We start from the raw sequence: 12723 nt of genomic DNA, 5'->3' as shown, positions 1-12723 counted from the left end.
AGACCTCTTACTGTGTTTACCCCAAACCAATGCCGGCATCACCACATTATGTCTGAACGAACATGTAGGAGATCCCTCTGTTTGCCCCTTTTGCGTAGGTGATCGATAAACTGGAAAGAGCGCGGAGAAGATTTGCAAGGATGTTGCCAGGACTAGTGGGCCTGAGTTAGAGGGAGAGGTTGGCCAGGCTGGGACTTTATTCTTTGGAACATATGAGAATGAGGGAGGAAACCGGAGCACCGGGAGGAAACCCATGCAGACACGAGGAGAACGTGCAGACTCCGCGCAGACGGTGATCCAAGCCGGGAATCGAACTCGGGTTCCCTGGCGCTGTGAGGTAGCAGTGCTGACCACTGTGCCACCGTGCCGCCCTCAGTTATGGAACTGATGTGAATGTGGCCAGAGTTGGAAGAGTTAGGTGTGGAGGCTGGTATTCAAGAAGTATTCGAGAACAGATATCCACTCCATCTGACGAAGGAGCAGCGCTCCGAAAGCTTATGGTATTTGCTACCAAATAAACCTGTTGGACTTTAACCTGGTGTTGTGAGACTTCTTACTATTCAAGAAGTAAACAGTGAAGACAAGGCCCTGGAGGGAATTGTGAAGAGGCACAAGTGTGGCAGAAAACTTGCCATTTGAAAAGTTTATTTATTAGTCACAGATAAGACTTGCATTAACACGGCAATGAAGTTACTATGAGACATCCCCTAGTTGCCACACTTCAGTGCCTGTTTCGTTACACTGACGGAGAATTTAGCATGGCCAATGCACCTAACCAGCACGTCTTTTGGACTGTGGGAGGAAACCGGAGCACCCGGAGGAAACCCACACAGACACGGGGAGAACGTGCAAACTCCACACAGTCAGTGACCCAAGCCGGGAATCGAACCCGGGTCCCTGGAGCTGTGAGGCAGCAGTGCTAACCACTGGGCCACCGTGCCGCCCAAAAACTCAAATCAAATCTGGCAGCTCTAGGATTCGAACCCACGCCCCCGCAGAGACTGGAATCGCAATCCAGCGCCTTAGACCGCTCGGCCACGCTGTGGCTCCAGCACCAATCAAAAAGTTGGACACCATTCGGAACAAAGCAGCCCATTTGCTTAGCCTCTCAACCACCAAATTAAACATTCCCTCTCTGGTGTACAGTGACAGCAGTGTGGACCATCTACAATATGCCTTGCAGAAGGGCTTGGGCAGACTGGATAGTCAGAAGCTTCTTCCCAGTGGAAGAGTCAATTACTAGGGGGGGGCATAGGTTTAAGGTGCGAGGGGCAAGGTTTAAAGGAGATGTACGAGGCAAGTTTTTTACACAGAGGGTGGTGGGTGCCTGGAACTTGCTGCCAGGGGAAGTAGATACGATAGTGACTTTTAAGGGGCATCTGGACAAATACACGAATAGGATGGGAATAGGATGGTCCCCCTTCAGTCGGGCAGCATGGTCAGTGCAGGCTTGGAGGGCCAAAGGGCCTGTTCCTGTGCTGTAATTTTCTTTGTTCTTTGTTCCTTGGTCTTTAAGGCTCCTTCGAAAGCTGTGACCTCTGCCACCTGAAAAGACGCGGGCACTTGCACATGGGAACACCACGACCTGCAAGTTCCCCACCAAGCCACACACCATCCTGGCTTGGAAATATCTCACCGACCCTTGACCGTCGAAGGGTCAAATGCTGGAACTCTCTTATTAGCAGCATTGTGGGTTTACCGACACCACATGGACTGAAGTGGTTCAAGAAAGCATCTCACCGTCACCTTCTCAAGGGTAACTAGAGATGGGGATCAAACACAGGTCTTGCCATACCCGCGAATTAGTAGGAAAAAGGACTTTGAACTCAATACGTTTTGGTTACCGAAGGAGAAGAAAGGGACAAGGGTGTGTGTGGGATAGGACGTGGGCAGCATCGATTAAGCGCCCCACTTTGGCACAGATAAATATCAACTAAGTATTGTACATTCATTTCATTATGTAAGTAGTTTGTGGCACAGTAGGAGAATATTGATGTGGTCTGATTAATTCACATAAAAATACAATGAGATAGCGGACAGAAGATGAGGTGTTTTTTCAACATCTTGGAAGGTCTGGTCACCTGTTGTGGCTACCAGGGTGTGTAGGGAACACCTTCTCTTGCCCAGATCCTGCGTCTTGTGTGTCAAGGGGCAGACTGTCGATGGTAAAGCCTCGCTGTTCGCCAAACACTTGCTCCTGAAGTTCAATTATATCATGCCTGATGTCAGCCATCATCAGTAGGAGAAAGTCAAAGGATCCAGGAGGGCCCTTTAATAAAATAAAATGCAGTACAAGAATAAAATGGTCCATCAGTAACTTCCTCCCTCTCTCCTAGCTAACTCATAGAATCATAGAAACCCTACAGTGCAGAAGGAGGCCATTCGGCCCATCGAGTCTGTACCGACCACAATCCCACCCAGGCCCTACCCCCACATATTTTAACCCACTAATCCCTCTAACCTACGCATCTCAGGACTCTAAGGGGCAATTTTTTTTTTAACCTGGCCAATCAACCTAACCCGCACATCTTTGGACTGTGGGAGGAAACCGGAGCACCCGGAGGAAACCCACGCAGACACGAGGAGAATGTGCAAACTCCACACAGACAGTGACCCGAGCCGGGAATCGAACCCAGGACCCTGGAGCTGTGAAGCAGCAGTGCTAACCACTGTGCTACCGTGCCGCCTCCATACAATGCTCTTCAATGAGAATATTTAACTTTCTTCATATCTTAGAATAGAACCATAGAGTCATACAATCTCTACAGTGCAGAAGAAGGCCATTCGGCCCATTTTGTCCACACCAACCCACTAACAGAGCATCTTACTGAGGACTTCCCGCACCCAATCCCTGATTCCTCTTCGTGTTGCGAGGTTACCCCCGCACTCTGCATTGCACGACTCCACACTGGAGGCCGGCAGTCCTTCCGTTGCCTTGACAACAGCTGCACAAAAGGCACAGCTGTTGCACCTGGAGTTATATTGTTCTCTCTCCAACTAACCTGCACATCTTTGGACATTAAGGGGCAATTTAGCATGGCCAATACATCTAACCTATACATCTTTGGACACTAAGGGGCAACTTAGCATGGCCAGTCCACCTAACCTGCACATCTTTGGACATTAAGGGGCAATTTAGCATGGCCAATACATCTAACCTACACATCTTTGGACATTAAGGGGCAATTTATCATGGCCAATCCACTTAACCTGCACATCTTTGGACACTAAAGGGTAATTTAGAATGGCCAATACACCTAACCTGAACATCTTTGGACAGTAAGGGGCAATTTAGCATGGCCAATCCACCTAACCCACACATCTTTGGACACTAAGGGGCAATTTAACATGGCCAATCCACCTAACCTGCACATCTTTGCACACTAAGGGATAATTTAGCATGGCCAATCCACCTAACCTGCACATCTTTGGACACTAAGGGATAATTTAACATGGCCAATCCACCTAACGTGCACATCTTTGAACACGAAGGGGCAATTTAGCATGGCACCATCTTGGGACACTAAGGGGCAATTTTGGCATGGCCCCATCTTTGGACACTAAGGGGCAATTTAGCATGGTCAACCCACCTAACCAGCACGTCTTTGGACTGTGGGAGGAAACCGGAGCACCCGGAGGAAACCCACGCAGACACGGGGAAAACATACAAACTCCACACAGACAGTCACTCAAGGCCGCAATTGACCATCTATAAATTTAATATTTGTGGATGGCCTTAATAAGCTTCCAGTTTGCTCCTTCTATATCAGTCCATAGAATCCAATTTCCCTGCACAATGCAACCATCAATTTTTTTTATTCATCCGTGGGACATGGGCGTCGCTGGCTTTGCCAGCATTTATTCCTCATATCTTGTTGCCCCAAGGCACTTGAGAGTCAACCACATTGCTGTGTCACATATAGGCCAGACTGGGTAAGGATGGCAGATTTCCTTCCCGAAAGGGAACCAGATGGGTTTTTCTGACAATGGTCATCAGTAGATTCTTAATTCCAGATTTGTTTTTACTGAATTCAAATTCCACCATCTGCCGTGGTGGGATTTGAACCCGGGTCCCCCAGAACATTAGCTGAGTTTCTGGATTAATAGCCTAGCGATAATACCACTAGGCCATCACCTCCCCTTGATCTTAGAGCCCCACTGTTGCTTCAGGTAAAGGCACAAACAAGGTGTGATCTTTGAAACCACCTTTTATGATGCAACAGGAATGCAATAGTTACGATTCTGCACAGGTAAGATTGAGATTGTCAGTCTTTCCCCCCGACTTGTTCCAAATTCCATTTTTTCTTATCAGTTATCTTGCGGGCTTTTGTAGACTTTCCTGTGTTGAAGTGAGAGGCACTTGTGCATGTCAGTAATCTCTGATGTGTAACATCAAACTTGCATTAAACTGGAGAGAAAACAAAATAACTCCAGGTGCAGCAGCTGTGCCTTTTGTACAGCTGTTGTTGGGGCAGCAGAAGGACTGCCGGCCTCCAGCGTGGAATCACGCAATGCAGGGGTAACCTTGCAACATAAAAAGGAAATCCAGGACTGGACTTGTATTCCCACCACTGCCCACTAGGGGCAGGAACAGAAATGGCTGGGTGTGCAATTTCATTGGGTGGATCCCCCAGCCCACTTTCCCCGAGGCAGGGTGGCCCATATCCCCTTAAACCTCAAGAGGTTTTCCACTAAAACCAAGGCATCTGGCTAAAATAGTATCATTGTCGCCAACACTTAGTCTGGGCACTGAGTCTTCCAACTCAAACATCACTGAAACACTTCAGCAGTCACGGGCATTCAGTCTCTGATCTTCGGGTAAGCGTTCTCCAAGGCGGCCTTCACGACACACGACAACGCAGAATCACCGAGCAGAAACTGATAGCCAAGTTCCGCACACATGAGGACGGCCTCAACTGGGATCTTGGGTTCATGTCGCACTATCTGTAACCCCCATGACTTGCCTGGGCTTGCAAAATCTGACTAACTGTCCCGGCTTGAGACAATTCACACCTCTTTAACCTGTGCTTAACCCTCTCTCCACTCGCACTGTCTGTACTTGTAAAGACCTGATTACCTGTTAAGACTTGCATTCCAACCATTATCTTGTAAATTGAGTCTGTGCCTATATGTCCCCTGTTTGTGAACCCAATTCTTCACTCACCTGATGAAGGGGCAGTGCTCCGAAAGCTCGTGCTACCAAATAAATCTGTTGGACTTTAACCTGGTGTTGTGAGACTACTTACTGTGCCCACCCCAGTCCAACACCAGCATCTCCACATCATCACCGAAAGTAAGTTTAAGATATTTTGCTCTTTTTAACCCCAACTTGATTCAATTTATCGTTAACCCTGGGATCTAACCCACTCAAACAAATCAACATACAGCTTATGTATCCACTCTCCACAATATGGATGATAAGATTTTTAGGATTTAAAATTTATTTACAAGTTTATTTGTTAATCGCAAGTAGGCTTACATTAACACTGCAATGAAGTTACTGTGAAAATCTCCGAGTTGCCACACTCCGGTGCCTGTTCGGGTACACTGAGGGAGAATTTAGCACGGCCAATGCACCCTAACCAGCACATCTTTTGGACTCTGGGTGGAAACCGGAGCACGTGAGGCAGGGAGCCAATTGTGCCTTTCCATGGGCATTACTGACCAACTGTCGGAGGTCAGCCTCGGCTTAGACTGGAGGCCCCTTGAGATTAGACAAGGGTCTCATGACTCTCACCAACTTTTACAGATGCACCATAGAAAGCATCCTTTCCGGATGTAGCACAGCTTGGTATGGCTCCTGCTCTGACCAAGACCACAAGGAACTACAAAGGGTTGTGAACATAGCCCAGTCCATCACACAAACCAGCCTCCCATCCATTGACTCTGTCTACACTTCCCGCTGCCTCGGAAAAACAGCCAGCATAATCGAGGACCCCCATGCACCCCAGACACACTCTCTTCCACCTTCTTCCATTACGAAAAAGATACAAAAGTCTGAGGTCACGTATCAACCGACTCAAGAACAGCTTCCCTGCTGCTGTCACACCTTATATTAAGCTGAATGGACACACCTTATATTAAGCTGATCTTTCTCTACACCCTAGCTGTGACTGTAACCCTACATTCTGCACTCTCTCCTTTCCTTCTCCTCTATGTACTCTATGAACAGTATGCTTTGCCTGTATCATGCGATCAAGATTCAATTTGGATCAGGACACATGGGAGAACTCCCCTGCTTTTCTTTAAAATAGTGCCATGGGATCTTTGACATCCACCTGATAAGGTAGACAGGATCTCGGGAACAGCTTCCCACTGACTCCAACTTCAGTCTTGGAATTGAACCCGGGTCCCTGATGCTATGAGGCAGCAGTGCTAACCACTGTGCCACCGTGCTACCCACATACCTGCCCTATCGCAGTAACCCCATGCATTTACCATACCTGGTTAATCCATCTAACCTACACATCTATGGACACTAAGGGGCAATTTAGCATGGCCGAACCACTTAACCCACACATCTTGTGACACTAAGGGATAATTTAGCATGGCCAATCCATCTAACCTGCATATCTTGGGACACCAAGGAGCAATTTAGCATGGCCAATCCACCTAACCTGCACATTTTTGGACATTAAGGGGCAATTTAGCATGGCCAATCCACCTAACCTGCACATCTTTGGACATTAAGGGGCAATTTAGCATGGCCAATCCACCGAACCTGCACATTTTTGGACATTAAGGGGCAATTTAGCATGGCCAATCCACCTAACCTGCACATCTTTGGACATTAAGGGGCAATTTAGCATGGCCAATCCACCTAACCTGCACATCTTTGGACATTAAGGGGCAATTTAGCATGGCCAATCCACCGAACCTGCACATTTTTGGACATTAAGGGGCAATTTAGCATGGCCAATCCACCTAACCTGCACATCTTTGGACATTAAGGGGCAATTTAGCATGGCCAATCCACCTAATTTGCACACTTTTGGACTGTGGGAGGAAACCGGAGCACCCGGAGGAAACCCACGCAGACACGGGAAGAATGTGCAGACTCCACACAGACAGTCACCCAAGGCTAGAATTGAACCCGGGTCCGTGGCGTTGAGAGGCAGCAGTGCTAACCACTGTGCAACCATTCCATCCTCTTACATTGTGAAATGAGAATGTTCCTCACAACCTTATCATAAATAAAATCTGAGTCATCTGACGATTGTGTCACCTGTGTGACTGGACAAAAATACAGAGGTGCATTGTTTTTTTTCCCTTCCGGCTGATGACGTCGATGTTCATGGAACAACAATCATCTGTCATGAACATGCCTAAACTGAAGAGTTGCACGATTCAGTTTTCCAATAACTCCGACAGGTTCGCAAAAGGTTTTCTTTAAAGATTTGTTTTTTGTCTCTATGGCTAGCCCCTTGTACTGCTCGGGGGGTGGGGGGTGGCAGGCTGGCACAGTGGTTAGCACTGCTACCTCACAGCGCCAGGGACCCGGGTTCGATTCCCGGATTAGGTCACTGTCTGTGTGGAGCTTGCACGTTCTCCCCGTGTCTGCATGGGTTTCCTCCGGTTTCCTCCCACAGTCAGAAAGATGTGCTGGTTAGGTGCATTGACCAAACAGGCGCCAGATGTGTGGTGATGTAATAACTCCATGGAGGCAAAGGTCCCGTCACCAAGTTACTTTATTTACACCATAGATATAGGACAGATGTCAGAGGTAGGTTCTTTACTCAGAGAGTAGTAAGGGATAAACATATGGATGATATTGGAATAGTGTAGGTTAGATGGGCTTTAGAACATAGAACATAGAACATAGAACATTACAGCGCAGAACAGGCCCTTCGGCCCACGATGTTGCACCGACCAGTTAAAAAAAACAAAAAAAAACTGTGACCCTCCAACCTAAACCAATTAGGTTGGCTTTAGATTGGTTTCACAGGTCGGTGCAACATCGAGGGCTGAAGGGCCTGTACTGCGCTGTAATGTTCTATCTATCTATCTATCTATCTATACATCTGTACACAGCCAGCTCTCCAGTTGCTCCCTGCTGAATGCAGGCTGGGAGTCTGACACACCTGCTTTAAATAGGGAGCATGAGGCTCCCTGATTTAACCATTAACTAAGGGGGGAATTTTACCATTTTGAGTCTAAGTGCCGGAATTGGGCGTCGAATAGATCCGCGCCTGGAATCCTCTTCCCAGCGCGCCCATACGCGTTTTGCCGGCTCCGGCCCGCTCCACGCTATGGGCGGCGCTTAGCGCTGGTGGACCGATCGGAGCTCTGAACTGCGCATGCGCAGTTTGAAAAAAATCTGACAGAGTGTGCCCGGGCCCGAAAGAAAACAGAGAGCGGCTCTCTGATATTCATCCTCTGGTCGGGGGGCGGGGGGGGGGGGGGGGGAGGGGAGGGGGTGTGACGTATTATCCCCTGGGAGGGGGGGCAGGAGAGAGGGTGTGACGTATCATCCTCTGGTCGGGGGGGTTCCGGTGCCTGTCTGCGGCCGATCCCTCCTGGCACCATCACTGGTACACTACCAGCCACAGCCAACTCTCCCGCTCTCTCGCACCTGCAGGGAAGAGTAATCTGTGGCTGGTAGCGTACCAGTCATGGTGCCAGGAGGGATCGGCCGCAGGCAGCGGAACCCCCCGACCAGAGGATGAGACGTCACACCCCCTCTCCACCCCACCCTTCCCACCCCCCTCCCGCCCCGACCAGAGGATGACCTGGGTCAGAGAGCCGTTGCAGTCTCTGTCCCCGCTCTTCGGAAGCTGCAGCGGCGACTTCAGACTTTTATTTTGCAGATCGGTAACAGCGCGGACGCGGATCGGGCCAGAAGACGGTAAAGTGGGATTTGGCGGTAGGGTGGGGCGCGCGGTTCATTAAGTCGATTTAAATGCATGCAAATGCATTTAAATCGTCGGGCCGCCCGCTGCGGGCACGCGCCGGACCCACACCCGAATCGGGTGTCGGTAAAGCCGCGATCTGCTCGGAATCGGGTGCAGATCGCGGTGTGGGCCCGACGCCCAACTTTACTGCGATTACGCGCCCAAAAACGGGCGCCAAGTTTTGGTAAAATCAGGCCCTAAGACTCATCAGGCAGTTCATACTCCAGCAAGACAACCTCATTAGCCTGGCTGAAGTCATCACAGGCGACTAGGGGAATTTCACAGTAACTTCATTGCAGCGTTAATGTAAGCCTTCTTGTAACTAATAAACAAACTTTACTTTAGAATCCAGTGATGATGGTGGTGTTTCCTTGCTAACCTGGTCTGTTACCTGAAGAACACCAAGCTGAAATTGTCTTAATATATCCTAAAAAATAAGTTCCGGGTTACTTCCTGTGAGTTGAGAGGAGTTATCAGATTGCTGAGTCCTTGATACATTTTTTTGGCTCCAGTTTAACCTGCAATTTCCTTCACCTGTAGCAATTAACCTGAAATTGACCTCCAGAAGAAATGAATGCCTCCCTCTGTTTGCACTTTTGACACTTCGACATCTAAGGTATGATCAAAGCTTTCAACTCAGATATGACATCTAAAGAGAGTTGAAAATTAATACAATCTTTCTCGGTGCATATCTTACTGGTAGTCCACGTGGTCCTGGAGGGCCCCTCTCTCCCTGGAAAACAGTAAAGATTCACAAATTAACGGTTGACTTTTAAACTAGAAGCCAGCAACGATGACCAACTCTGGTCACCAAGATCTGAAATATACCGTGCTGGGTAATATCAGGATTGAACATGTGCAGATGAACATCCTGAAGTTGATTGGTTAGTGTCACAAGTAGGCTTACATTAACGCTGCAATGAAGTTACTGTGAAAATCCCCTAGTCGCCACACCCCGGCGCCTGTTCGGGGACACTGAGGGAGAATTTAGCACGGCCAATGCACCTAATCAGCACGTCTTTCGTGGACTGTGGGAGGAATCCGGAGCACCCGGAGGAAACCCATACCTACACGGAGGAGAACATGCAGACTCCGCACAGACAGTGACCCGTAATCCCAGGAGCCGGGAATCGAACCCAGGTCCCTGGCGCATGTTCTCCCCGTGTCTTCTCTGGGTTCTCCGTTTTCCTCCCACAGACCAAAAGACGTGCTGCTTAGGTGCATTGGCCATGCTAAATTCTCCCTCCGTGCACCCGAACAGGGGCCGGAGTGTGGCGACTAGGGGATTTTCACAGTAACTTCATTGCAGCGTTAACGTAGAGTCATAGAGTCATAGAGATTTACAGCATGGAAACAGGCCCTCCAGCTCAATTTGTCCATGCCGTCCTTTTTTTTGAAACCTCGAAGCTAGTCCCAATTGCCCACGTTTGGCCCATATCCCTCTGTACCCATCTTACCCATGTAACTGTCTAAATGCTTTTTAAAAGAAAAAATTGTACCCGCCTCTACTACTACCTCTGGCAGCTTGTTCCAGACACTCACCACCCTCTGTGTGAAAAAATTGCCCCTCTGGACACTTTTGTATCTCTCCCCTCTCACCTTAAACCTATGCCCTCTAGTTTTAGACTCCCCTACCTTTGGGAAAAGATGTTGACTACCTAGCTGATCTATGCCCCTTGTAAGCCGACTTGTGACACTAATAAATAAACTTAAGCCGAGAACACCCCACTCGTAACTTCAACTGAAGCAGGTTTCAAATGAGAAATTTGGCTGCACAACGAAAATATATATCATTCATCAAAAAAGAGTTGGAGGAAACTGTACCTTGTGTCCGTTCTTTCCTGGTGTTCCAGGTGCACCCTAGAAATATAATAGATAGTTTTAATTTGCAAGATATTATATCATCTGAGTGTCAATAATAATAGGTGCTGTGTGATCGGACATGAGGGCCCATAGGCAATAAATGCTGACCTAGCCAGTGACGCCCACATCCCTTGAACAAATGACTGCTTGTCTCATGATCCTGCCATTGGGTGGAGTTTAGAAGGATGAAGGGGGATCTCATTGAAACTTACAGAATACTGAAAGGCCTGGATAGAGTGGACATAGGGAGGATGTTTCCATTAGTCGGGGAGACTCGGATCCGAGGGCACAGCCTCAGAGTAAAGGGACGACCCTTTAGAACCGAGATGAGGAGGAATTTCTTCAGCCAGAGGGTGGTGAATCTGTGGAATTCATTGCCACAGAGGAGCCAGGTCATTGAGTGTCTTTAAGACAGAGATAGATAGGTTCTTGATTGGTAAGGGGATCGAGGGATACGGGGAAAAGGCAGGGGAATGGGGTTGAGGAATTATCAGCTTTGATAGAATGGCGGAGCAGCAGACTTGATGGGCCGAATGGCCTAATTCTGCTCCTTTCTCTTATGGTCTCTCCCATCCCTATTGCAGCCATTTCCCCCAAGCCCATAGCCCTTTGAAATACCCGCACTCCTCTAATTCTGGCCTCTTGTGTATCCCCGATTTTAATCGCTTCACCATTGGTGACCATGGCTTCAGCTGCCTAGTTCCTAAGCTCTGGAATTTCCTCCCTAATCCTCTCTCTTTCCTTCTTCAGGCCACTCCTTAAATCTACCTCCTTGATGAGGTCTTTGGTCAGTCATCCTTATATCTGATATGGCTCAGCACCATATTTTGTTCTATAATTCCCGTGTCAAACACTTCCTGAACCTACAGTTGCCACATATATGTCAACATTAAACTATCTAGACAGCTATATGAACGGAGTGGGAATGGAGGGATACAAAAGAGTGGTCTAGTTTGGACCAGGGAGCGGCGCGGGCTAATTGTTCCTTGTTTCTCGTTTCAAGGCTTCATTCTATGATCATCTTGCTGGTGCCAGTACAGAGCGAGACTGCGGATAGTTGGGAACCTGTCTCGGGGGCAGGGAATTCATATGGTGTTCGTGGAAGTGGAAATGACTAGGGTTGGGAAGCATTTTCCGATCAGGGCCAGTGTGATCTCCTGGACTCGTTTCGATCGCCTCAGGGGGTCGGAGAGGAATTTCCCAGATTTTTTTTCCCCATATTGGCCCTGGGGTTTTCACTCTGGGTTTTCGCCTCTCCCTGGAGATCACATGGTCTGGAATGGGGGGGTGGGGGTGTGTTAATAGGTTGTGATGAACAAAGCATCGTAGCTGTGAGGGACAGCTCGGTGGATAGGATATTAGTATGTAGATAGGCTGGAAAATTGGGCGGGGATCCTGGATTCAGGATTCAATCCTGGACCGGGGAGCGGCGCGGGCTTGGAGGGCCGAAGGGCCTGTTCCTGTGCTGTATTGTTCTTTGTTCTTTGTTCTAAACTAGATGCTGCCATGAGAACATCGTCAGGGCATGTAGCTATAGAATCATAGAATCCCTGCAGTGCACAAGGAGACCATTTGGCCCATTGAGCCTGCACTGACAACAATCCCGCCCAGGCCCTATCCCCGTATCTCCACGTATTTACCCTGCTAATCCCCCTGACACTGAGGGCGGAACTTTTCAGTCACGCCTGCCACAGGAATCATAGCGTGCGGGACAGGACCATGCAAAGTTCCGTTGACCTCGGGTGGGATTTTCCGGTCTTGGGGTGAGCGCGGCTGGAAAATCCCGCCCTAAAGGGGCAATTTAGCATGGCCAATCCGTAATGACTACAATCAACGCCATTGAGGTTGGCCAATTGGAGTGTGAACTCCAATTGATGGACCAATCAGGGAGCCTTTTCCTTGTATTTAACTGGGTGTGCCAGTTCCTCCAGCACTACCGAAGGTAGACTGCTGACTGATAGCACTCTGT

General features: G+C 48.7%; 1 protein-coding gene across 1 annotated transcript in view; it reads right to left on the bottom strand.

Moving 5' to 3' along the window:
- Positions 1 to 630: 630 nt before the first annotated feature.
- The window catches only part of LOC144480528 (collagen and calcium-binding EGF domain-containing protein 1-like), a 152284-nt gene continuing 140191 nt past the window's right edge, over positions 631 to 12723 (bottom strand). Inside the window, exons 9-11 of the mRNA XM_078200092.1 lie at positions 10716 to 10751; positions 9589 to 9624; positions 631 to 2269 (exon numbers count right to left, since the gene is read on the bottom strand). Of these exons, the coding sequence (XP_078056218.1) occupies positions 2078 to 2269; positions 9589 to 9624; positions 10716 to 10751 (264 nt within the window). The 3' untranslated portion in view covers positions 631 to 2077. The remainder of the gene's footprint in view (positions 2270 to 9588; positions 9625 to 10715; positions 10752 to 12723) is intronic.

The sequence above is a fragment of the Mustelus asterias genome, chromosome 29 (genome assembly GCF_964213995.1).
Source record: "Mustelus asterias chromosome 29, sMusAst1.hap1.1, whole genome shotgun sequence".
In the NCBI taxonomy this organism is placed as follows: domain Eukaryota; kingdom Metazoa; phylum Chordata; class Chondrichthyes; order Carcharhiniformes; family Triakidae; genus Mustelus; species Mustelus asterias.
This window is presented reverse-complemented; position numbering and strand designations above follow the sequence as displayed.